Genomic DNA, 25,420 nt, shown 5'->3' on the forward strand with positions numbered 1-25,420 from the left:
ACAAGCTTCTGAATATCACTCATTCTAAAATAAAGTCTTGTAAAGCAGCTGACTATAAAGTTTTTGCTACCATAAATTTAAATCCTACTTCAAGAGGTTGGAGAGGCTGAGAGAAGGGAGTGTCTGTATAAGGCAGTAAATCATTTTTTAGAACATAGTTTCCCAGGAAGAAGAAAAGTGGGTGCTTCTCCCTTCCTTATAATATAGAGGAGACCTTCACACACTGATTCTACTGGAACCAAAGTGATGAGACAATCTGTGGGAAAACTGTACATGTTTCAGGATTTGGAAGGGCAAAGTGACTATGTAGCTAATTCTCACCTGAGTTCTAGATGGGGAACCCATGGATGGAGCCTGTCTGAGATGGCTTGGATGCTTCTGTCCAAAACCAGTGACTGGAGAGATAAGACCCACCAGAGCAGATGGGCCACTGCATATCCAGAGTAAGTACTGGGGAAGCAGCTGGAGAAGTGGCTGTGCCCATGAGAAGAAAAGTGTATCTGGAAGTAAAAGAGGACTTACACTAAATTATAATGGTACCAGTCATGTTAGCTTCTTCCCTTTTCCAGATCCCAATCTATTCTAGATGTAGGCTACCCATCCGAGAGAGAGAGAGAGAGAGAGAGAGAGAGAGTAAAGAAGAGACAAAATAACGGTTGAGGAATTAGAGAAGAAACTGTACGCTTCCAGCAGAAGGATGTGAAATAAGCTTCTAAGTGCTTTTTGCTTTTAAAACAAGTTTGAGGCCTGACCTGTGGTGGTGCCGACCTGGAACGCTGAGGTTGCTGGTTCAAAAGCCTGGGCTTGCCTGGTCAAGGCACATACTTGAGTTGACGCTTCCTGTTCCTCCCCCTCTCCTCTCTCTCTCTTTCTCTCTACTCTCTCTCTCTCTAAAAATGAATAAATAAAATCTAAAAAAATTTTTTTTTAAAGTTTAAAGTATTAATTTTTACAATGAATATTTTATTTATTATAAGATGGGACTGATTTTGTGTTTAAATGTCCCAACAGCCTTTTTATTATCTTCAGAATGACTTAAGAAATTATTAAATTTGCCCAGGAATTCATCCAGCAACAACAGCAAAAAGTTAAAAATATCTTAAATCCCTAACATATTGGATTAGTTGATAAGGGGTTTCCCAATAGACTATCTTACCATCTGAAAATTATTTTAATTTTATCTCAAGTTCTCTCTATTTTTAAAAAATCTCTATTTATTTTACTTGTCTAATTGCTACAGAGTCAAATTCTACAGGTATAAAAAATAACCAATATTCGAATAATGTAAACAATACATATTTAACTAGTCATGCATCCATTGCTCAAGCGCTCCATCTCAGTTACACAATGAGCCATTCATAGTTGCCGCCACCTGTGCACACAAAATACTTTAAAAATTAGACATATGTACAGTTATAGCACCCACCACACAATCACAATCCCACAGGCACACGTCATGCATAATCTCACGGAGTGCATAAGAATATGTTTTCATAAAGTAGCAAAATTTCATTCACAACCCCCTTACTGGCGCCTTTCCAAAGTCGCATAGAGTCTCAAACAAAAATCGAATCGAACCTATTTTAAAAATTAGACACACGCAGAGAGAGAGAACCTATCACCTTCACAAACACTCGGTGCCACAACGTCACACGTTGTAACAGCGTGCCCACACAAGGACAGGCACAAAAAAGCTGCACTAAACCTCCCTAAACGGAACACCCGTGTGTGCCAGGCCGCGTTCCTAGAGCTTGGGTTACCTCACAGCGGGGAAGAGAATCAGACGAAATTCCTGCCCCCGCTAAGCTCAGACCCGCCTCCGGCTTCCAGTTCCCTCTCCGCTCTCTCCAGCCTGGACCCTCGCCGGCCCCCGCTCCCTGTTCCCTCCTCGGCGTTCCCGGCCTTGGCTCCCGGCTTCTTCCTCTCCTAGGTTCTCGCTTTCTCTAGGTCTAGCTTTCCTCCCGGCCTTCTGATCATAGGTTCCCTCTTCCTTTCTCACTTTCCACAGCCCAGGTCCCGGTCGCCCTCCTCAGCATTATCCCCGGGTCCCGCCATCACCTGCCTCCCGCTCGCTAGCTGCACAGCCTCACCTCTGGTCCCTGGCCGACCGCCTGCGCCTGCGTACTCCGCGCCGGCTGTACCGCCCAAGAGTCTCCGCGGCTGGGTCGCCGCAGCCGAGGCTGTACATCCGGCCTTTCGGCTTTGAACTACATTTCCCACTGTCCCCGGGATGCTCTGGATAAGAGCTTTGATCTTGGTTCATTTCTGGTTCCCCTGCAAAAGTCGTCAAACCCTCGCATTTCTAGTGGTAACCGAGCAGTCCGGGCCCGGCAGGCGCTCCTGGTGAGGTAGCCCGCGGCACCTAGGGCGCAGTCAGGGATGAGGACTCCGGAGCGCAGGCCTGTGTGCGCGGGTTGAAATGAGTGTAAGCATTTGTGACTATGACAAGTGGGGTGTGTGTGGTGATGAGGCCGGTAAGAGTGTGTGATTGTGCTTGTGTGTCTGTGCCCCGGATGCCGAACTTTTTGAATGACCGTGGTTAGCTGTCATGTAGTGTATGGGACCGGGTGGGATTTGAGACCACCCATCATAAGACAGTGCGACGAGAAAGGCTTTTAACTCTGTGATCGGTTAGTAGTTTGGTTGTGTCACTGGAGTGGAGCTTCATATCTGCACTTCTGGTCTTAACAGTTGGGACTGAGAGTTTCTGTTGCAGATCTCCCTGAGAGTATGTCTGTCCCTGAAAATAAGGATGCCTGTGTTAACCAGAGTTAACCTGTACTGAAACCAGGCCTGAGCTGCCTTAGTCATGGCACCCCCAACCTCCAGTTCCCAGCATCCTACTTAACACAGTGTCAATGGAGTGAGTGTCCCTGGCCCACGGGCCAATTTTAGGGCCAGTTTTAGGTTCTCTCCTTTGTTAAGATTTCTATTCCGGGGTTCCTGCTGCTTCCTTTTCTTCTGCTTCTCTCAGAATAATGAGGTAATTAAATGCTTTTTGTTTTAAGCCGCAAACTTTTGGGGTGGTTACACAACAATCAGTAACTGAAATAGGTGTTTAACTCTAGAGTCTTTTTTCTATCACGTTTTATTTATATAATCATATTGATCATCCTGTTTTGTAAAGTGAGTTCTCTACTGATATTGTATCTTATAAATATTTTATATCTTTCATTATTTTCTACAATTCTGCATTTGTCTTAGTATTCTATTCCATGGATATTTTGTAATTTATTTAACCAAAAACTTTCCTGAGCAACTTTCTCCATGTTGTCCACCTCCAGTGTCTTTACCAAACTTTACATTCCCTTCCAGGACCGTATAGGGACATGGGTTCCAGTCATTTTAGGGGTCTGTAGACTCCGGAGTGTGGCATTGACTTCTGTTGAGTTACCTCATCCCAGTCAGAGGTATTTGTTCAAAGGTGTGATATGCAGTGGTCCCCAACCCCTGGGCCGCAGACCAGTACCGGTCCGTGGGCCATTTGGTACCGGTCCGCAGAGAAAGAATAAATAACTTACATTATTTCCGTTTTATTTATTTTTAAGTCTGATGTTTTATTTTATTTTTTATTTTTTATTTTTTTGCATTTTTCTGAAGCTAGAAACAGGGAGAGACAGACTCCCGCATGCGCCCGACCGGGATCCACCCGGCACGCCCACCAGGGGCGACGCTCTGTCCACCAGGGGGCGATGCTCTGCCCATCCTGGGCGTCGCCATGTTGCGACCCTCCTGGGTGTCGCCATGTTGCGACCAGAGCCACTCTAGCGCCTGAGGCAGAGGCCACAGAGCCATCCCCAGCGCCCGGGCCATCTTTGCTCCAATGGAGCCTTGGCTGCGGGAGGGGAAGAGAGAGACAGAGAGGAAGGCACAGCGGAGGGGTGGAGAAGCAAATGGGCGCTTCTCCTATGTGCCCTGGCCGGGAATCGAACCCGGGTCCTCCACACGCTAGGCCGACGCTCTACTGCTGAGCCAACCGGCCAGGGCTGATGTTTTATTTTTAAAAAATGACCAGATTCCCTCTGTTACATCCGTCTAAGACTCACTCTTGACGCTTGTCTCGGTCACGTGATACATTTATCTGTCCCACCCTAAAGGCTGGTCTGTGAAAATATTTTCTGACATTAAACCGGTCCGTGGCCCAAAAAAGTTTGAGGACCACTGTGATATAGGACCTAAATGCATTTATTTAATCAATTGTGTCTCCCTGATTACAATAGCTCTTTTCCCATTCCCAATTCAAAATTTGCATTCTGGAGCCATTTTACTTTCTTCACTGTGACTCATTAGGGATTGTACCTCTTTATTTAAGGTTCTTAGTTAACTTTCTGAAAGGTTGGTTTAAGATTCCTAGAGGTGGAAATGGGCATCCCGATCCTTCACATTACTTTTTTTTTGTATTTTTCCGAAACTGGAAACGGGGAGAGACAGTCAGACAGACTCCGGCATGCGCCCGACCGGGATCCACCCGGCACGCCCACCAGGGGGGACGCTCTGCCCACCAGGGGGCGATGCTCTGCCCCTCCGGGGGGTCGCTCTGTTGCCGACCAGAGCCACAATAGCGCCTGGGGCAGAGGCCAAGGAGCCATCCCCAGCGCCCCGGCCATCTTTGCTCCAATGGAGCCCCCGGGAGGGGAAGAGAGAGACAGAGAGGAAGGAGAGGGGGAGGGGTGGAGAAGCAGATGGGCGCTTCTCCTGTGTGCCCTGGCTGGGAATCGAACCCGGGACTTCTGCACGCCAGGCCGACGCTCTACCACTGAGCCAACCGGCCAGGGCCTCACATTACTTTTTCAACTTCCTTTTCTACCTGAGGATCAAGGGAATGGTCTGAATTTCTGCATAGCCGCATCAGGCCTAAGTACCATTTCTCTTGCTATGTGCAGGGTTTATTAATTAATTAATTTCCAAAGCAGATATTTCCTTGTTGGAACAATGGTTGGTGTATAGGTTGGTAACAAGAAGTCTGAGCCTAGGTAAGTAAGGGCTAACCAGTACAAGAGATCCATTGTGTATAAAATCTTAGGATTCAAAATTTAGGATCTTTTACGGTAGTATTTGAGTCACTCATCTGAAAGGCTTCACATCTAGGAAGAAAGTTCAGGTCACTTTGGCTAGAATTCAAACTGCCACCATAGCACACTCCATGTGGCATACACACATCTCCTATTATTTCTTCTGCCCTCAAAGAAGGAGAGATTAGTTGTTATTTTTTTCTGTTAAATTCGTAAAATCCTTAATTCAGAAATTTAGAGAATACAGAAAAGCTTAAAGATCACCTAGAAACAGCTTCTTTGTACATTTTTTTCCCAAATCTTTTCACCTGTTTCTCTGTGAACTGACACATGGTTACATAGGCATATAGGATTTTCTCATTCAAAACAGAATCATACCACAATACTGTTTCATAATCCACCTCTTCATCTAACAAAATACATCAAACAACTCTTCATGTCACCAAATTAGAAACCGTATCATAATTTTTTGACTATATTTTTTCCTTGATGTGCTATCATTTATTTAAACATTTCCTTATTGTAAGGTATTTAAGTTTTTTCCAGCATTTCCCTCTTATTATACAGTGTTTTGCTGCATACTCCTTTTTGTGCACATGTATAATTATATCTTTTGGACAGAGTCTCAACAATATGGTGAGAATGAGGCTTTCATAGTTTAAACCTGCTTATACATCTTTATCAATTGTTCTGCTTAAATTCTTACCAACAGCCTGACCTGTGGTGACGCAGTGGATAAAGCATCAACCTGGAATGCTGAGGTTGCTGGTTCAAAATCCTGGGCTTGCCGCGTCCAAGGTACATACAGGAAGCAACTATGAGTTACTCCTCCCCCTTCTCTCTCTCTCTCTCTCTTTCTCTTTCTCTCTCTATCTCTATACTCTCTCTAAAATTAATAAATAAAATCTTTAAAGAAGTTCTCACCAACATGCAAGATACTACAAGAGTGTCTATTCTACAATATTGGGTATCACCAATCTTTTGAATCTATCAGTATAGTGGAGGTGTGTTAATTTAAATGAATTGCTCATGTTCAGGTTTCACTAAATATAATAAAATATGGGCTTCTGTGGCAAAAACCAGGATAGAAAGAGAAGTGGTATTATAGTTCAAAAAATGTGAATTCAAAACATAGATCTGCCATTCTGTGAGTGTGTAATGTCTTTTTGGGGGGGCGCAGATTTTTTGTTTTTAAATATTTTTTAAAAATTTTTATTGATTGATCTTAGAGAGAGAGGAAGGGAGAGAAAGAGAAGCATCCATCTGTTCCTGTATGTGCCCTAACTGAGGATCAAACCTGCAACCTTTGTGCATGGGGATGATGCTCCAGCCAACTGAGTCATCTGGCAAGAGTTGACCATGTGTAATTCCTTTGCCTTCATTTTTAATAAGACTGTTGTACAATATATAGCACAGATCTTAAAATCACTGCTCGATGATTTGTTTTATAAACCCATGCTACAATCATTTGATAAAAACTTTTCAACATACCAAAGTCTCCCTCATGTCTATTCCATTTCATTATACCTCAGAGTTAACTATTATTTTGACCTCTATCACAATAGATTAGTTTTGTCTGGTTTTGAACTTTTTATAAATGGAATCCCAGTGATATGTACTTTGGTGTGTGTCCTCTTTTATTCAACATTGTACCTATGAGTCATCCATATTGTTGTACTTAGCAGTAATTGCAATTTAACATATATTTTACTTTGAATATACCAGACTTTATCCATTTTCCTGTCGATGGTTTATTTTGGTTGTTTCCAGTTTTTGACCATTGTGAGGAAAGCTGCTATGAACATTTTTGTACCAGTATTTTGGTGAATATATGAAATTGAATTGCTGGGTTAGAAAGTACACATATATTTAGCTTTAACAGATATTGCAAAATAGTATTTGAAAGTGATTTTTGCAACTTATACTCCCACCTACAATGTATGAGAATTCCAGTTGTTCTACATCATTGAGATTATTATTGTTAGTCTTTTGAATTTAAACCATTCTAGTGGGCATGTAGTGGTACATTTAGATTCAATTTGCATTCCACTCATGACCAATGATGCTGCAAACATTTTTTTTTTTTTTTTTACAGAGACAGAGAGAGTCAGAGAGAGGGATAGATAGGGACAGACAGACAGGAACGGAGAGAGATGAGAAGCATCAATTATCAGTTTTTCCTTGCGACACCTTAGTTGTTCATTGATTGCTTTCTCACATGTGCCTTGACCATGGGCCTTCAGCAGACCGAGTAACCCCTTGCTTGAGCCAACGACCTTGGGTACAAGCTGGTGAGCTTTGCTCAAACCAGATGAGCTCGCGCTCAAGCTGGCGACCTCAAGAACTCAAACCTGGGTCTTCTGCATCCCAGTTCGATCCTCTATCCACTGCACCACTGCGTGGTCAGGCAAACATTAATTCTTATGGACAGTGGAATAATTTCTTTAGCCACGAGCTAGAATGAACAAAATTGAAATAAGTGACATTTCACAATAAAAAGTAAGTGCATAGCTTCCCATACAACCCAGTAACTGCAGTCTTAGCCATTTATCCCACAGAATTGCAAACTTATATTTGCACAAATGCCTATAGATAATGTTCATAGTAGCTTTATTTGTAATAGTCCCAACAGCTGGAAATAACCCAAATGTCCTTGAACAGGTAAATGGTTAAACAAGGTAGGGTATATCTATACCATGGAAAAGCTCTTAGCAATAAAAAGGAATGAACCACTGAGACACAACAACTTACATGGATCTCAAGGGAATTATGCTGACTGAGAAAGCAAATCTCATAGTTACAAACTGCATGATTCCATTTATATAATGTTCTTAAAATGACAAAAATATAGAGATAGAGAATGAATTAGAGGCTGCCAGGGGCTAGGGGAGAGGAGGTGGTATGGCTATAAAAAGGTAGCACAAGGGATCCTTGTAAATCATGTGAATCATGATGGAGATGATCACATGACTCTACACATGTGATACAATTGCACAGAACTAAATATATACAGACATACAAACAGGTGCATGTAAAACTGGCAAAATGTGAATAAGGTCTGTGGAGTGTATCAATATCAATGTCTTAGGTCATGACATTGTAATACAGCTTTACAAGAGGTTATTGAAGGGAACTGGATGAAGGTGATATGGGAATCTATATTATTTCTTTAAATGGTATAAAAATCTATAATGATCTCAAAATAAAAAAGTTAAAACATAACCATACGGGGAAAGTGGTTTTGCATTTGGAAAAAAAAATTTTTATACCACAAGAATAAACTCCAAATAGATCAGGGATATAAACATAAAAAATGATACCAAATAAGTCCTAGAGGAAATCATGGGTGAATTCCTGTTTAACCTCAGTATAAGAAAGAACTTTCTATGACTCAGAGAACAGATGAAAGAAAAGAAAATATAAAACTAAAATAGTCAAAGATTTGACTACATTAAAAATATAAAGTTGGAAGACAACTTACAAATTGAGAGAAAATATTTTTTTTTGAGAGAGAGAGAGACAGGGAGAAAGATGAGAAGCATCAACCCATAGTGGCATCACTTTAGTTGTTCATTGATTGCTTCTCATACATGTCTTTACTGAGGACTCCAGCTCAGCCACTGACCCCTTGCTCAAGCCAGTGACCTTGGGCTCAAGCCAGTGACCATGGGATCTTGTGGATGATCCCACACTTAAGCCAGCAACCCTGTGCTCCAGCTGGTGAGCCTGCATTCAAGCCGATGACCTTGGGGTTTTGAATCTGGGACCTCAGTGTCCCAGGTTGACACTCTACTGCACCACCATGAGTTAGGCCAAATTAGGAGAAAATACAGTCATCCCTCGCCATATCACAGTTCACTTTTCTCGGTCTCACTGTATTGCAGATTTTAAATTGTATATATCTAATTTATTTTTATTGATTTTAATTTATTGTGTTTACAGAGATTCAAGTGTCCTGCTGAATATATCTCCCTCCACACCCGTGTTCCCCTTGACACCCCTCTTGCCCTCTCCCCCTAACGCCTTCCCTCCTTCCCTCTAGGATTTGCTGTCCTGCTCTCTATAATGCTGTGTTATGTATTCAAATATCACTAATTTCTTTCCCTTCTCTGATCCCATCCTCTCATCCCTTTTCCCTCTGACTGCTTTCCCTCTGGTCCCTTTGATCCTGCCTCTGCCTCTATTCTGTTCCTCAGTTCACATTCATTAGATTCCTCAAATGAGTGAGGTCATAAAATATATTTTTTTCTACCTGGCTTATTTCACGTAGCATAATAGTCTCCAGGTCCATCCATGTTGTTGTGAAAGGTAAGATTTCCTTCTTTTTCATGGCCATCTAGTATTCCATTGTGTTTATGTACCACTACTTTTTAATCCACTCGTCCCCTGACAGACACTTGGGCTGTTTCCAGATCTTGGCTATTATAAGCAATGCTGCAGTAAACATGGCGGTGCATGTCTTCTTTTGAATCAGTGATTTGGTATTCTTAGGATATATTCCTAAAAGTGAGATAGCTGGGTCAAAAGGCAGTTGCATTTTTAATTTTTTGAAGAATCTCTATACTGTTTTCCATAGTGGCTGCACCAGTCTGCATTCCCACCAGCAGTGCAGGAGGGTTCCCTTTTCTCCACATCCTCGCCAGCACTTATTCTGTATTGTTTTGTTAATGAGCGCCATTCTGACAGGTGTGAGGTGATATCTCATTGTCGTATTTATTTTTCTTTATTAATTTTAATGGAGTGACATTGATAAATCAGGCTACATATGTTCAGAAAAACATCTCTAGGTTATTTTGACATTTGATTATGCTGCATTCCCATCACCCAAAGTCCAATTGTCTTCATTGTGGTTTTAATTTGCATTTCTCTAGTGATTAGTTTCATTGAACATTTTTTCATATGCTTATTGCCATCTGTATGTCCTCTTTGGAGAAGTGTCTATACATTTCTTTTGCCTATTTTTTGATTGGCTTGTTTACCTTCCAGGTGTTGAGTTTTAAAAGTTCTTTATAAATTTTTGTCATTAACCCCTTAGCAGACGTATTGTCGAATACGTTCTCCCATTGTGTGGTTTGTCTTTTTATTTTGTTTATATTGTCTTTAGCTGTGCAAAAGCTTTTTGGTTTGATATAGTCCCATTTATTCATCCTGTCCCTTATTTCACTTGCCTGTGGAGATAAAGCAGCAAATATATTACTGCAAGAGATATCGGAGAGCTTACTGCCTATGTTACCTTCTAAGATGATTATGGTTTCATGACTTACATTTAAATCTTTTATCGATTTTGAGTTTATTTTTGTGAATGGTGTAAGTTGGTGGTCTAGTTTCATTTTTTTTGCAAGTACCTGTCCAGTTTTCCCAACATCATTTGTTAAAAAGACTATCTTTACTACATTGTATGCCCTTACCTCCTTTGTCAAATATCAATTATCCATATAGATATGGGTTTATTTCTGGGTTCTCTGTTCTTTTCCATTCATCTGTATGCCTGTTCTGATGCCAGTACCAAGCTAGGGTTTGTGTGTGTGTGTGTGTGTGTGTGTGTGTGTGTGTGTGTGTGTGTGTGTGACAGAGACAGAGAAAGTCAGAGAAAGGGACACAGACAGACAGACAGGAAGGGAGAGAGATGAGAAGCATCAATTCTTCATTGCAGCACCTTAGTTGTTCATTGATTGCTTTTTCATATGTGCCTGGAATCAGAATTTTGCACACCTCATAAAAGGAGCTTGGAAGTTTTCCCTCCTCTTGAATTTTTTGAAATAGCTTGAGAAAGATAGGAGTTAGTTCTTTGAATGTTTGGTAGAATTCACCTGTGAAGCCATCTGGCCCAGGGCTTTTGTTTGTTGGAAGTTTTTTGATAACTGTTTCAATCTCATTTGTGGTAATCAGTCTATTTAGGTTTTCTGATTCTTCCAGATTGATTTTAGAAAGATTACATTTTTCAAGGAATTTGTCCATTTCACCTAGGTTGTCAAATATTTTGGCATACAGTTCTTCATAGTATTTTCTTTTTAAAAAAATTTATTTTATTTTATTTTTTTATTTTTCTGAAGTTGGAAACAGGGAGGCAGTCAGACAGACTCCCGCATACGCCCAACCGGGTTCCACCTGGCATGCCCACCAGGGGGCGATGCTCTGCCCATCTGGGGCATTGCTCTGTTGCAACCAGAGCCATTCTAGCACCTGAGGCAGAGGCCATAGAGCCATCCTCAGTGCCTGGGCCGACTTTGCTCCAATGGAGTCTTAGCTGCGGGAGGAGAAGAGAGAGACAGAGAGGAAGGAGAGGGAGGGGGGTGGAGAAGCTGATGGGTGCTTCCCCTGTGTGCCCTGGCTGGAATTGAACCTGGGACTCCTGCACGCCAGGCTGACACTCTACCACTGAGCCAACCGTCCAGGGCCCTTCATAGTATTTTCTTACAAATCTTTGTATTTCTGCTGTGTCCGTTGTTACTTCTCCACCCTCATTTCTAATTTTATTTGAGTCCTTTCTCTTTTTTTCTTGATGAGTCTGGGTAAGGGTTCATTGATCTTGTTTACTTTTTCAAAGAACCAGCTCTTGGTTTCATGATCCTCTGTATTGTTTTTTTAGTCCCTATATCATTTATTTCTGCTCTGATTTTTATTATTTCCATTTTTCTACTTCCTCTAGGATTTACTTGCTGTTCTTCTTCTAGTTCTTTTAGTTGCAGGATTGTTTATTTGAGCTTTTTCTACCTTCTTAAGGTATGCCTATAATGGTATGAACTTCCCTCTTAGGACTGCTTTTGCTGTGTCCCACAGACTTTGAGATGTTGTATGCTCATTTTCACTTGTTTCAAGGAAATTTTTTATTTCTTCCTTGATCTCATTGTTGACCTATTCATTGTTTAATAACATGCTATTTAGTTTCCAGGTGTTTGTTTTTCAGTTTTCCTATTTTAATTGGTTTCTAGTTTCATGCCATTGTGGTCAGAGAAGATGCTTGATATGGTTTCAATGTTCTTAAATTTGTTGAGACTTGTTTTATGCCCTAATATGTGGTCTATCCTAGAGACTGTACCATAAGCACTTGAAAAGAATGTATATTCCACTGCTTTAGGGTGGAAGGTTCTGAAGATATCTATTAAATCAAGTTGATCTAGTGTGTCTCTTAATTCTGCTGTTTCTTTGTTAATTTTCTTTCTTGAAGATCTATCCATTGATGTTAGTGGGGTATTGAAATCCCCTACTATTATAGTATTGCTGTTGATCTCTCCCTTTATGTCCATCAAAATCTGCTTTATATATTTAGGTGCTCCTATATTAGGTGCATAGATATTTATAATGGTTATCTCTTCCTGTTGGATTGCTCCCTTTATCATTATGTAGTGACCTTCTTTATCCCTTACTATAGTCTTTGTTTTAAAGTCTATTTTGTCAGATATAGGTATTGCTACCCTAGCTTTTTTTTTCATTTCCATTTGCATGAAATATTTTTTCCATCTTTTTACTTTCAGTCTATGTGTATCTTTTGTTTTGAGGTGCATCTCCTGTAGACAGCATATGTACAGGTCCTGTTTTCTTATCCAGGCAGCTAGCTACCCTATGTCTTTTGATTGGAGCATTTAATCCATTTACATTTAAGGTTATTATTGATATGTAATTATTGCCATTTTATTCTTTAAATCTACATTCCTCTTTTACTAGATTACCCCCCCCCCCTTGTTCTGTTTACAACAGGCCCCTTAACATTTCTTGCAGCATTGGTTTGGTTGTAATGAATTCCTTGAGCTTTTTTTTTTTTTTGTCTGGGAAGATTTTTATTTCTCCTTCAATATTAAACAATAGCCTTGCTTGATAAAGAAGTCTTGGTTGTAGGCTCTTGTTCTGCATTATTTGAGTATGTCTTGCCATTCCCTTCTGGCCTCAAGTGTTCCTATTGAGAAGTCAGATGTCATCCTTATGGGGGCTCTTTTGTAGGTGATTGACTGCTTTTCTCTTGCAGCTTTTAGTATTCTTTCTTTATCTCTTAGCTTTGGTATTTTAATTATGATGTGTCTTGGTGTAGGTCTCTTGGGTTCCTCTTTAATGGGATTTTCTGTGCTTCTTGAACTTGTGTGACATTTTTCTGCATCAATTTAGGGAAGTTTACAGATATGATTTCTTCAGTCAGGTTCTCTATCCCTTATTCTTCTCTTCTCCTTCAAGAACCCCTATGATATGGATGTTGTTTCTCTTCATGTTGTCACAGAGCTCTCAGAGTTTCCTCAGGCTTTTTTAGCCTTTTTTTCTTTTTGCTGTTCCACTTCCGTGCTTTTGTTAACCTTTTCTTCTGAATTGCTGATTCAATCCTCTGCTTCATCCAGCCTTTTAATTCCCTCTAGTGTAGTCTTCATTTCTGATATTATATTTGTCATTTCTGACTGGTTCTTTTTTTATGACTTCAATGTCCTTTTTGATTTTTGTTCTCTCTTTATTAAGGTGCTCATTATGTCCATCCATTGTTGCTCTAAGATCTTTGAGCATCCTAACAATCATTATTTTAAACTCTGCATCTGGTAATTTATTCCTATCTCATTCAGTTTTTTTTCTGGGAATTTCTCTTGTTGATTTGTTTGGATTGCATTTCTCTTCTCATTTTGTCTGTGTATAGATAGACTCCTCCTTTGGGTGTGTTGTGTAGCTAGCTGAGTCTAGGGTTGGTATTGTGTGCCTCCAATTTTCAATTGTGTGGTTTCTAGGTGTTCTTGGGTTAGCATCAGCTGTTGTTTGTAATCTGCTGTGGGCTACTTATCTGCTATCACTGTTCTTTTTGCTATTTGTGTCGGCATTTTCTATGTCTTAGCTGGGTCAGGTGTGAGGAGCCTTTCCTTAAGCTACCACTCTTACAAGGGTTGTTAAGTCCTGAACTGATGCTCTCCGTATCTGGCCACTGGATGTGCCTGCCCTTGACCTTCCTGGTTGGAGCCTGGCACAGATTAGTGGGGGTCACTGCCTATGATGGGCTCTTATCAACCTTTTTGGAGCTACAGGTGATCCAGATCTTGTGGTTGCATCTGCTGGGCCCACCCAGGTGCCATTGTAAATATCAGCTGCACTTCTAGGCTAGCTTTTTTTCTACTGTTGGCCTGGAGGAAATTCTTTTTTTTTTTTTTTTTTTTTTTCATTTTTTTTTTTTTTTCATTTTTCTGAAGCTGGAAACAGGGAGAGACAGTCAGACAGACTCCCACATGCGCCTGACCGGGATCCACCCGGCACGCCCACCAGGGGCGACGCTCTGCCTACCAGGGGGCGATGCTCTGCCCATCCTGGGCGTCGCCATGTTGCGACCAGAGCCACTCTAGCGCCTGAGGCAGAGGCCACAGAGCCATCCCCAGCACCCGGGCCATCTTTGCTCCAATGGAGCCTTGGCTGCGGGAGGGGAAGAGAGAGACAGAGAGGAAAGCGCGGCGGAGGGGTGGAGAAGCAAATGGGCGCTTCTCCTGTGTGCCCTGGCCAGGAATCGAGCCCGGGTCCTCCGCACGCTAGGCCGACGCTCTACCGCTGAGCCAACTGGCCAGGGCTGGAGGAAATTCTTTTAAAAGTTCAACTGAGATCCACTTTCTGCTGCTTCTTATTGCTGGCTACTTGTTGGGCTCAGTACTGTAATTCAGTGATTAGGTATAGTATTGGATGTGGCTTGCCCCTTAAGGAGCCTCAGGTGTCATTCTATCCAGAATTCTATTGTATTTTTTTTTTTTCTTCTTTTTCAGCACTCAGAAGAGTGTGGCCACAAGGGTCCGGTGGGTGCGGTCTGTCCGCCAGCCCACTGCTGCTGCTGCTGCTCCTGCCACCGCTTCAGGCATTTGGGCTCTGGCGCTGCCGGCACCAGCCTGCTTCCACGGCTGCTGTGGCTTCTGCCTCTGTGGCCAGCCTGCGCAAGCCTGCGTGGACTGCCTCTGCGGTCGCTTTGGTCTTGGGCTTGAGCGTGTGCACTCGGGCCACAGTTGCAGCCTCCACAGCTTCTACCTCCGCAGGAGGACTAGCGCGTGCCTGCTCATACTGCCTCCGAGGTCGCCCAGGCCTCAGCTGCCGGCAAGGGAAGGCTTGCACCGCAGGTGGGATTGTGTGTGAGCTCAGATCTCTGCAGCGGCCACTGCAACTGCTACCTCCTCAAGCGGGCCCTTGCATGCCTACTTGGACCGCCCCTGCAGTTGCCTTGACCTCAGGCTTGTACGTGCCTGCTCGGACTGCCTCCGAGATTGACGGCCTCCACCACTGCTAGGGGCAGGTTTGTGCCACAGGCGGAATTCTGCATGAGCCCAGACCTGTGCAGCGGCCACCCTGGCTTCCACCTCCACTGGCGGCCCATGTGCCAGCTCGGACTGCCCTCGTGGTTGCCTGGGTCTCCACTGCTTCCATGACTGGGCTCAAGCCATGGGTGAGATTGTGCCCAAGCTTCGACCTCCACAGCAGCTGCTGCAGCTTCCGCCTACACGGGCAGGCCCATGTGCACTTTCTTGGACCACCCTGACCCCTGCAGCTGTGCTCCCTGCCCCCCCCAAGCACTCAACAGTGTGGGGGGTGTAGCACAGACCTCAGCACTCACTACCTGTGTCCCTAAGGTACTGCCTGCCTCTATGCGCCTCTTTATTCTGACTGGGGCAGGAGAGCCTCCAGTAGGCGGGGTAATTTCTTCCCTTTGCTGGTGTTGTTGCTCCCAGGAAAAATGTTCACTTTAAATTTGGGGAGTGTCTCAGTCCAGGTGTTAGGATGGCCATTCCTCAAAGTGTCTTTCCCTTTGCCTCTGAGACTATATTCTCCCCTGGCAACTCCAGTCATCCAGTGCTCCCTGCTCCTGGAGCCCTGGGCAGGTGGCTGTGAGCGAGGCTGTGTGGTCCCTTTAAAACAGAGTCCGAGAGTTCTGTCTCCTCTCAATCAGTATCTAGTCTCTTTTCTCAGCCAAATAGTCCATAAACCCCTTCCAGGCTCCAAGGCTATAGGCTGGGACTCCAGTTCTGGGGCTGAGGACCCAAAAGTCGCCCGGCAACCCTCCCCACTGCGAGAGTCCCTCCAGGCCGCCACTCGCTCCCAGTAGTGGGGAAGCCCTTTCCATGTCTCTACCTTTCCTACCAGTCTCACTGTGGCTTTGATGTTCCTTGGCTATAGAAACCTCTTAGTTAAGTCCAAAGTTGGTCTTTCAAGATGACTGTTCTTAAAATTAAGTTGTAACCCACTTTGGTTCTGGGATGTGGGAGTTGGAACATCTGCCTACTCCGTGGCCATCTTGTTTCCTCCCAGCAATGACATGTTTTATATCTGGGCTTTCAGCAAAACTTAAAGAAAACTGGCATTCAAGACGTACATCAATCAGCAGTCTCACTAAAAAGCATCGACTTCTATGACCTGACCATAATCTACTGGAAAACTTTAGCCTTACTGTCAGCATGACCATTGTGAAAAACAGTACATTTGATCCCAGTTTGCCATTGTTTTTGAAGATCTGAATGCCATTCAGTGTTTTGTTATATACTGAGGTTCCTTGGCTGTCAGAACACAACAAAACACCTGTATTCAGTGGAATTTATAAACAGAACAACAGATTTTGGAACACCAATGACAGAAAAACCCTGATTTTGGACCAACAAAAATTTTTTCAAAAATTAAATCTTTTAGCAGAATTAACACACTGAACACCAACATCCCCACTGCTCATTTTGAAATACTTGAAGCAAAACTTACCAAAATCCAGCCACAGACTCATGCTGAAATGTGTACTTTTCTTGGTCAGTCCTTGGGGAGATTTGTGAATATTTCAAGAAAAAAGGGGGAATCCAGAACTGCTGATGCATTCTTGACCTTGTTTTCAAAACCTGCCTGTGGTAGCCTTGGGGAAGAATGTGTTCACACTGATGTTCAGTCCTCAATGGAAGAACTTCAAGAGGATTCTGTAGAACTCAGTTCAGCTAGAAACTTCCAGATCAATTTCAGAGAAATTTGGATGTAAAATTTCTAAAATGAGAAAACTTCATTCCATTCATTATTCCATTTTCTACTTACATTTAAAAGGGATTTTGTTGTTGTTTTTGGTTTTTACATCTAGAACTGCAACCTTGAATTAAGCTCCTCCTATCTTGCCATCTGAGCCACCAAGTTTAGAGAAGTATTCAGTTGCACAGGTAAGCTAACCAGGTTCATAAGTCTAATTTACTTCCAGAAAATGAGAAAGAAGAAACATATATGGATGCTTCATTTAGCTATTTAGGTATGTAATTGTTAACTAAAACTATAGCCAAATCTTTCATTGACTTTGTTCATGCACCAAAATCACCTAGTAGTCACCACACTGTTGCTAATTGACTGTGGAATCCAAATAGTCATAACTTTATTTTTATAATATAAATAGATACTAACAAGATTTCCCCCTTTCTTTTAATCTATAAGATTTAATTCAAAAGCTGTAACCATTTTCTAGTCGGGAATTGGAGAAGGCTTCAACAGAGCAGTTATTGCTTGGGGTCTGTCCTGTGATTGCAATTGGATGCCAGGCATCTGAAGACAACTAGAGGCCCAAGTTGGCTCAGTAAGATAGTCACTGGGACCTTAGCTGAGGCTATTGACCTACAGATTCTAGCAGGGTGCCTACAGATTCTAGCATTATAATCTCGGTGTGGTTGGAATTCTTTCATGGAAGTAGCATTTCCCAAAGTTAAAATCCTCATCTGTTCCCCTTCAAATTTTCCTTTCTTTAGCATGAATTGTTTGGTGGTGTATAAACAGATATAGTTAAAGTTATTCTTAAAAGAATTTCATCTGAAGAGTGCCCATCTAACGTGAACTTCCTGCAGTTGTGTAAGATTTAAGCTATGGCTAACTTTTTCATATTCATGGTGGGTTTTTTTTGTTTTTTTTGTTTGTTTTTTTTTTTTAGTATTTTTCTGAAGCTAGAAACCGGGAGAGACAGTCAGACAGACTCCCGCATGCGCTCGACCGGGAACCACCCGGCATGCCCACCAAGGGGCGACGCTCTGCCCACCAGGGGGCGATGCTCTGCCCCTCTGGGGCGTCGCTCTGCCGTGATCAGAGCCACTCTAGCGGCTGGGGCAGAGGCCAAGGAGCCATCCCCAGCGCCCGGGCCATCTTTCCTCCAATGGAGCCTCGGCTGCGGGAGGGGAAGAGAGAGAGACAGAGAGGAAGGAGAGGGGGAGGGGTGGATAAGCAAATGGGCGCTTCTCCTGTGTGCCCTGGCCGGGAATCGAACCCGGGACTTCTGCACGCCAGGCCGACGCTCTACCACTGAGCCAACTGGCCAGGGCCATATTCATCATTTTTATATAACCAGTAAGATACAGGCCATAAGGCAAAAATTATCCCCTACACCTTTCATTTGGTTCATAGGGTTTTTCTCCAGTTAGAATTCTCTAACGTTGAGCAAGGAAGATGCTAGGTACCTCCCTTTCTCTAGTATAACTCTGATTTCAAAAGGCATTATTGTGGCTAAAGGTAATCTCACATTACATTTGTCTGATACTAAGATTTGGACTGTGGCCAAAGCTTTTGTATATGTATTATATTCCCAGTTTTCACAACATTCAGAGTTTCCCTCTACCATAAATTCTCTGGTTTGAACCATCACCATAATGATAACATTCAGTTGTTTCTCCTAAGAATAAAATATCTCATACTGTGAAAGTTCTGAGTTGTTTGGTAGGATCTACCAAAGCCAGCCAACCAAAGATATACCTGAGGACCCTGAAATTCCACTCATAAGTATATACATGAGGGGAATAAATCTATGTATACCAAAAGACAAAATATTCATAGAAGCCTTATTTATAATGGCCCCACCGTAAACAAAGAAATAGCCCATCAACAATAGATTGGATAAATTTTGATATACTCATATAATTAAATTCTATCCAGAATGAAAATACATGAATTTCTGCAACATGCACTAATGATGAGTTTAAGACACAAAATGATGAAAAAAGCCAACTATGGAAAATACATGATATATAGTCCAATTTATATAAAAGTTTCTAATATGCAAAAACTAATTTATAATGTTAGAAGCCTGAGGAGGTAACAACTAATTTTTATTCCATTATTTGCAACAAGAAATACAGTTCACACCTTGTTTCTTTTTAAAAGTCCTTTGCTTGTGGTTCATATACCAACTATATATTACTGGTTCACAACATGGTAGGTATTGAAATGGAAGATAAAATGTTTGTAGCAACTTGACAGAGGAAGTTTATGTCTGATGAATCTAATCATAAAAAATTAGGTTTGTGTATTTCAATGACATTGTTTTTTCAATGGATCTTGTAATTTAACTTGTCTAGTCATTATTGTCTGTGTGTTTCATAGGCTAGCAAACAGTAAGTAAGTATGTGGTATAGAACCTTAAACTGTTAAATATTATTATACTTGCAAGCAACATGGCGTACTGGGTTTACTATGACTTTGAGTTTTTACAAAAAAAAAATGTCACATCCTTTACTATATTCCCATGATTTCTACCTTGTGAGTTTTCTGATGGACAATGAGATTTGATTTACAACTGAAGAATTTTCCACATTCTTTACATTCATATGGTTTCTCTCCTGTGTGAGTTTTCTGATGGCGAATAAGGTTTGATTTCCTACTAAAGGCTTTCCCACACTGAGGACATCCATTAGATTTCTCTCCTGTATGTATTCTCTGATGAACAGTGAGAATTGCCTTCTGGCGGAAGGACTTCCCACATTCATTACAAATATAGGGTTTTTCCCCTGTATGAATTCTTTGATGGAGAGTGAGGGTTGTCTTTTGGCAGAAGGATTTTCCACATTCATTACAAATATAGGGTTTCTCTCCTGTGTGAGTTCTTTGGTGTACAGTGAGGGTTGTCTTCTGGATAAATGCCTTTCCGCATTCATTACATTGATATGGTTTCTCTCCTGTGTGAGTTCTCTGATGATCAATAAGATATGACTTTTTTCTAAAAGCACTTCTACATTGAGGACATTCATAGGCTTTCTCCCCGGTATGTATTTTGTGATGTCTAGTGAGAGTTGCCTTCTGTCGGAAGGACTTTCCACAATCTATACAAATATAGGGCTTCCCCTCTATATGTGTTTTCTCATGAAGAGTGAGGGCTGTCTTTTGACGGAAAGCTTTTCCACATTGATTGCAAACGTAGGGTTTCTCACCTGTGTGAATTCGCTGATGTTCAATGAGATAGGACTTCCTTCTAAAGCTATTTCCACAGTAAGGACAATGAAAGGGTTTCTCTTCTGTTTGAGATCTCTGATGTATAATAAAAATGGACTTCCGGCAGAGGAATTTCCCATATTTGCTATATGCATGGGGCTTCTTCTCCATAAGATTTTGTGGATGGACATTGGGATTTGACTTTTCAATGAAAGCCATTCCATCATTATTGTAGTCAAAGAGTCTTTCTCCTCTGTGAGTTCTAGTATTCGTAAATAACATTCCTTTCATAAGGAAGGAATTTTCACACTCATTATGTTCAAATGATTGCTCTGGAGTTTGACACTTCTGATGTTGAATAAGCTGTTGATTATCACTCAGACTCCTTCCTGTTTGTTTATAGAGATTCACTGCAGTATGAATTTTTTCATGCTTAGTATGGAGCAGTGATTTCTTCCATCTATTACTTTCACCAAACTTCTCTCTTACAGGGCTTATATTTCTAATGACTAATTCTGAAATATTTTTCAAAACCTTTCCATCAGATTCATATTTATGTAGTGTTGTTTTTGAAATAATATAATTCTTGCCTACAGTAAGTGTTTTACCCAAAATATTACTTCTTTCCTTAATTAGTCTTTTGTGGTTGATGAGTACAGCAGATCTAAAATGCCTATCTTGGTATTCTTTAAACTTCATCAAAGCATCTTCAGCTTTTCCATCTTCTTCTAGAAAGGAATATAATGAAAAATGCTGTAAGTCTTCATATAAATGTTATGAATTAGATGCATATGCAAACAACCCATTGTGGGACTGTCTGTCTCATTACTGTGATCTATAGAAAAGCCAAAATAAATTACATCTTAGGAGGGAAAATGCATAGAACATAAACACAAATCGTGTTACACTGTTAAAATGAGGAAAAATTGGCATAAGCAAAGTACACTCATATCTTTGGCATGTTGTAAATATAAACTATAGTACATTAAGGTCTTATAAAACAAGGACAAGTAAGCAAAGGATGGTGAAAGTGGTATTATTCTTGTAATGGACAGGTTCAGAGATAATGGAGTATCTATCAAGAGTACTAAATAGTAAGCAAGGAAAACTGTTCATGTGGACATGAAAGCCTATATATTTATTTCCTCATGCCTAAATAAGTGTTATAAAATATTCCTATTTGTTTCTTCTTCACTGTCATTTATCCCACCCCTGGTAAATGAAATTTATCAGGCACTTATTTCCTAGTTTTGAAAGGATCACTAATCTATAGTCTAGGCCATAGCTCTCCTTATAACATTGATTTATTTTTCCCTGAAAGTGAAGAATTAAGTTAACATTTTCACTAGGAATTATACACAGAGGAGAAAGCAAACCTGCAACATGAACATAATCACTGATTGCTGCTACAGTAATTTATTCTTCCAGAGGAATGGTCAATAACTAAATTCCCTTGACCATCAATTCTAATTTTTTCTCCTTTCAATTTACTGAATTACTTTTTCATTATTAGAGAAGTATGGGTTCAGGTTTTCCTTCCTACCTTAAGCTCTGCTATTCCCTACTGGGACTATGACAGACTGGACTCTTCAATGTATAATGTATAGCACTGATTGACCTTACCTATTGTATTTCTTATAAATTCTTGGCTATATCTTAATACTGTTACCTTACTATGACCAATATCTGGAGGAGCAATTTTAAAGATGTGTTCATTTTACCCATGACTTGCCTCTTACTTACAATAGGCTTAAATTGGAAATAGCCCAATTACCCATCAAAAGGTAAAAAGGTAATATTGTGTCATGTAATTATACAATATAATACTCAGCAATAGAAAAAGAAAAAAAAAACCTATTGACAACAATAGGGATAAATTGCCAAAACAATTTTTTCAGAGAAAAGCTTTATACAAAAGAGTAAATATAGTACATTTCCATCTGTGTAGTTCTAGAACATGCAAAACTCATCTGTATTGGTAATTGAAGTTACATTGCCTTCCTAAAAACCTCAAACACCTTCAGGGACATGCTACTACTCAATTTATCCAAGCCTTCACATATTCTTTCTATCCTTCAATGTCTAATTTGTTTTAAATTAGAATATAGTGGTACCTTGACACATGAGTTTAATTTGTTTCATGGCCAAGCTTGTGATCAATCTGCTCGTGTGTCAAATCGAATTTACTCATTTAAATGCATGGAAATGCAATTAATGCATTCCATCCCCCCAAAACCACACAAAATTTTTGTTTTATATGCTTTAAATAAGAAAATGTACTTTATAAATAACAAATATATATATGTGTATATGTATATATATATACATATACACATACACACAACACACACATAATAAGAGAGAATGTAAAGAAGTAAATCGGTTTATGAAGTGTCTTTACCTTCAAGGTCAGGTGAAGATGCTGGCAGAGGGGAAGGAGACATTAGCATAACACTGGCCCTTCCCAAGCAGGAAGGTAATTAGCAATTTCACAGATAGCTGCCCAGTGCTATTTTTAACAATAAAAGTGAGCAAACTCAATAAACACAAATTTTACAAACTCATTTGCCCAACATTCATAATTCAAATAGCCACTCATGACTTAAAGCAAAAAAATCCCACGAGTGACTGCTCGTCTCTCAAATTGCTCGTGATTTAAAGTGCTCGTGTGTCAGTACCACTGTATAATTATAGTCTGGACTACCCATTTTAAGAAATCTTATAACAGTCTCCTATTTTAACATGAACATTCTATGTAAAATGCTAACTTTGAAAATATTACCTTCCCAATGTAACTTAGGTTCTTAAAAGTCAATATTTTATTATTTTCTTTGAAACCTTCTGAGTCTACATTAAAACACTTCTGTGAGGTAAAAGGATGTGATCTTGGCATGAATATCTAAAAAGAACTTACCATTAAATGAGTTCTGAATGGATGAGAAAGATGTTTTCCTTAACTACTGAATATCTAGCCTTTGTTATAAGCTACAGGAAGGAAAAGTAAAAGAGAGGACCTTATTTTGAGGGCATTATTAATCAGATGGGGAAAGAAAGCTCAGATAGAACACTGTTGAATCAGTACCAAAATATTAGGTCACATCAGAGGATATGTCTCTTTTGCACATTACAATCAGTGGAGTGTGAGTGCAGAGAAAAAGGAAATGACATGGTTTGCAGTAGTCAAGAAACATTTCACATGGGAAATGAAACCTAATCTTTTAACTGAAGGATATGGAGCACTGTGTGGTAAAGAAACCTTGTTCAATGAGAGGTCTGACATTTGCCTTTGGCTTCTAGAAGGTAATCTCTAAGCCCATGGAATGTCATCACTGACAGGAGTATATCTGCTTGTTTGGGAGCCTGTGGCCAGCCAGAAAGTATGACTTAGGGTGGGGTCTTTGCGCCACACCAACAATGTGATTTAGGGTGAGGGATTTAGGTCACACAATACCAGCTTGACCTCTTAAGGAGCTGGAAACTTAGATTAGGCATATGAACAATCAATTAAGCCTATGTGAGGGAGCCCCAATATAAACTCTGGATACTAGACTTGAGTGAAGCCTCCCTGGTTGGCAATATTCTGTTATGTTGTCTGTAACTCCACAGAGAGAGGACTACTCAAAGCTCCATGTTTGGTACTTTCCTGGATTCTGCCCTATGTACTTGGCTTGATTTTAATCTGTATTTTTCCTCATAACTCTCGCAGCGACAATGTACTGTCCGGAGACCCAATGTTCCGAGGGGCCAAGATGAGGCAACATCCCCAGTCTGCAGACTGAAGGACTGAAGCCTGTCTCCAGCCTTACTCAGATATTTATTAGCAAGTACAAATAACTCAAGAAAACTGAAGAGGTTTTCAGGAGTGTGAAGTAAAGGAAAAGGAACAGGCTGACTTTTAATCTCTCTTCTGAGAGTCTAAATATTTCTGTTACTGAATCTTATCCTGCTGTTCTGCTGTTTCCAGCATGGGGTCAGCGAGGCCCTGGACTCTCGTCCACCAGTGCCTTCACCCTAAGACGCTCTCTGCCTCAAATTGTTTACTCTAACTCTGCATATTTTCATAGCATGTTCCTACACATAACATACTATAACTGTGGGTGCTACAGTTTTCAGTAAGTTCTTTGAGTCCTTCTAGCAAACTACTGATACTATTAGTAGTCTTGAGGACCCCAAAATTTACAATTGCTGTAAAAAATGAGGGGTGGTCTTGCCTGACCAGGTGGTGGCACAGCGGATAAAGCAGTGGAGTGGGACGTGGAGACCCAGGTTCAAATCCTCAAGGTCACCGGCTTGAGTGTAGGCTCATCCGGCTTGAGCACAGGCTCACCAGCTTGAGCGAGGGGTTGCTGGCTTGAGTGTGGTATCATAGACATGACCCCATGGTTGCTGGCTTGAGCCCAAAGGTTGCTGGCTTGAACCCAAAGTCAGTGGTTTGAGCAAGAAGTCACTCGTTCTATTGTAGCCCCCCCTGCCCAGGGCACACATGAGAAAACAATCACTGAACAACTAAGGAGTAACAATGAAGAATTGATGCTTCTCATCTCTCCCCCTTTCTGTCTGTCTCTATCTGTCCCTCTCTCTGACTCTCTCTCTGTCTCTGTCAAAAAAAAAAATGGGTAGTCTTATATGTACTACTGTACCCTTTAATTCTGTAGTTGGCTAACTTTGCAAGTATGCATATGGATAGACAGCAGCATATGGGGAGTCACATAATGAAAGGCTCAGTGTAAAGAATAAAATAAATTGCATGGAGTACATTTGGGAGACTAGAATAAATAGAGGTTAGCAAAAGTTTTCAATCACAGAGAAATACATTTGAAATGACCAGATGGGATATTATTTTGTCAGCTCTTAAAAAAAGGGGGGATTTAAAATTTTTTATGTGATATCATTTTAGCACACTGACAATATAAATGGAAAGGACTGGGGGAAAAATCATGGCAAAGCCAAATAGTAATTACAGCAGCGCAGACCTAGAATAATATAGCTTTTCATTTTGTAAGATGTCAGTGGCAAATGAAAATCTGTAAAGTTATTTCAGAGTAAAATAACATAACAAAAGTTGTGGAGAGATTATTAAAAATGTTTAACAGGTGATGAAATCAGCCTGCAACTACAAGGGGCTGATTATGGGAAGAAAAGGATATAGAAAAAATCAAGTTACGGTAAAGATAATGACTATTACTTCATATACATTAGTAACCAAAAGGATGAGACAACTAATTGTTGCATTGCTGTAGGCAGATTACAATTTAACACTAGAGATCAGGTAGAAG

At 40.9% G+C, this 25,420-nt stretch overlaps 3 protein-coding genes across 14 annotated transcripts in view; 1 reads left to right on the plus strand and 2 right to left on the minus strand.

Annotated features, from left to right (window-relative positions):
- Positions 1-2,144, minus strand: part of ZNF567 (zinc finger protein 567) — a 60,072-nt gene extending 57,928 nt beyond the window's left edge. Inside the window, exons 1-2 of one of the 4 annotated variants that reach the window (XM_066242161.1) lie at positions 2,091-2,144; positions 322-500 (exon numbers count right to left, since the gene is read on the minus strand). The gene's annotated coding sequence lies outside the window, so the exon portion shown is untranslated. The other 3 variants (XM_066242163.1, XM_066242160.1, XM_066242162.1) reach the window with 3 other exon arrangements.
- Positions 2,145-2,179: 35 nt separating this feature from the next.
- LOC136312605 (uncharacterized) lies at positions 2,180-24,842 on the plus strand. 5 transcript variants are annotated; one of them, XM_066242228.1, is made up of 5 exons: positions 2,180-2,425; positions 2,896-2,983; positions 5,725-5,810; positions 14,723-17,128; positions 23,851-24,842. In XM_066242228.1, exons 2-4 carry the CDS (start codon positions 2,979-2,981, stop codon positions 15,232-15,234), a joined length of 603 nt encoding a protein of 200 aa, XP_066098325.1. In that variant the 5' UTR covers positions 2,180-2,425; positions 2,896-2,978; the 3' UTR covers positions 15,235-17,128; positions 23,851-24,842. The 5 variants fall into 5 exon arrangements, 2 of the variants coding, with proteins under 2 accessions (XP_066098325.1, XP_066098324.1); XR_010727020.1 differs by lacking the exons at positions 2,896-2,983; positions 23,851-24,842 and having other exon boundaries at positions 14,723-17,985; XR_010727021.1 differs by lacking the exons at positions 2,896-2,983; positions 14,723-17,128; positions 23,851-24,842 and adding an exon at positions 6,242-6,493 and having other exon boundaries at positions 2,180-2,343.
- ZNF382 (zinc finger protein 382) overlaps positions 19,029-25,420 on the minus strand; it is a 29,583-nt gene continuing 23,191 nt past the window's right edge. For all 5 annotated transcript variants that reach the window (XM_066242199.1, XM_066242196.1, XM_066242197.1 and 2 more), the window contains exon 5: positions 19,029-20,872. In XM_066242199.1, the coding sequence (XP_066098296.1) occupies positions 19,452-20,872 (1,421 nt within the window). In that variant the 3' untranslated portion in view covers positions 19,029-19,451. The remainder of the gene's footprint in view (positions 20,873-25,420) is intronic.

This window comes from Saccopteryx bilineata, chromosome 9 (genome assembly GCF_036850765.1).
Source record: "Saccopteryx bilineata isolate mSacBil1 chromosome 9, mSacBil1_pri_phased_curated, whole genome shotgun sequence".
NCBI lineage: Eukaryota > Metazoa > Chordata > Mammalia > Chiroptera > Emballonuridae > Saccopteryx > Saccopteryx bilineata.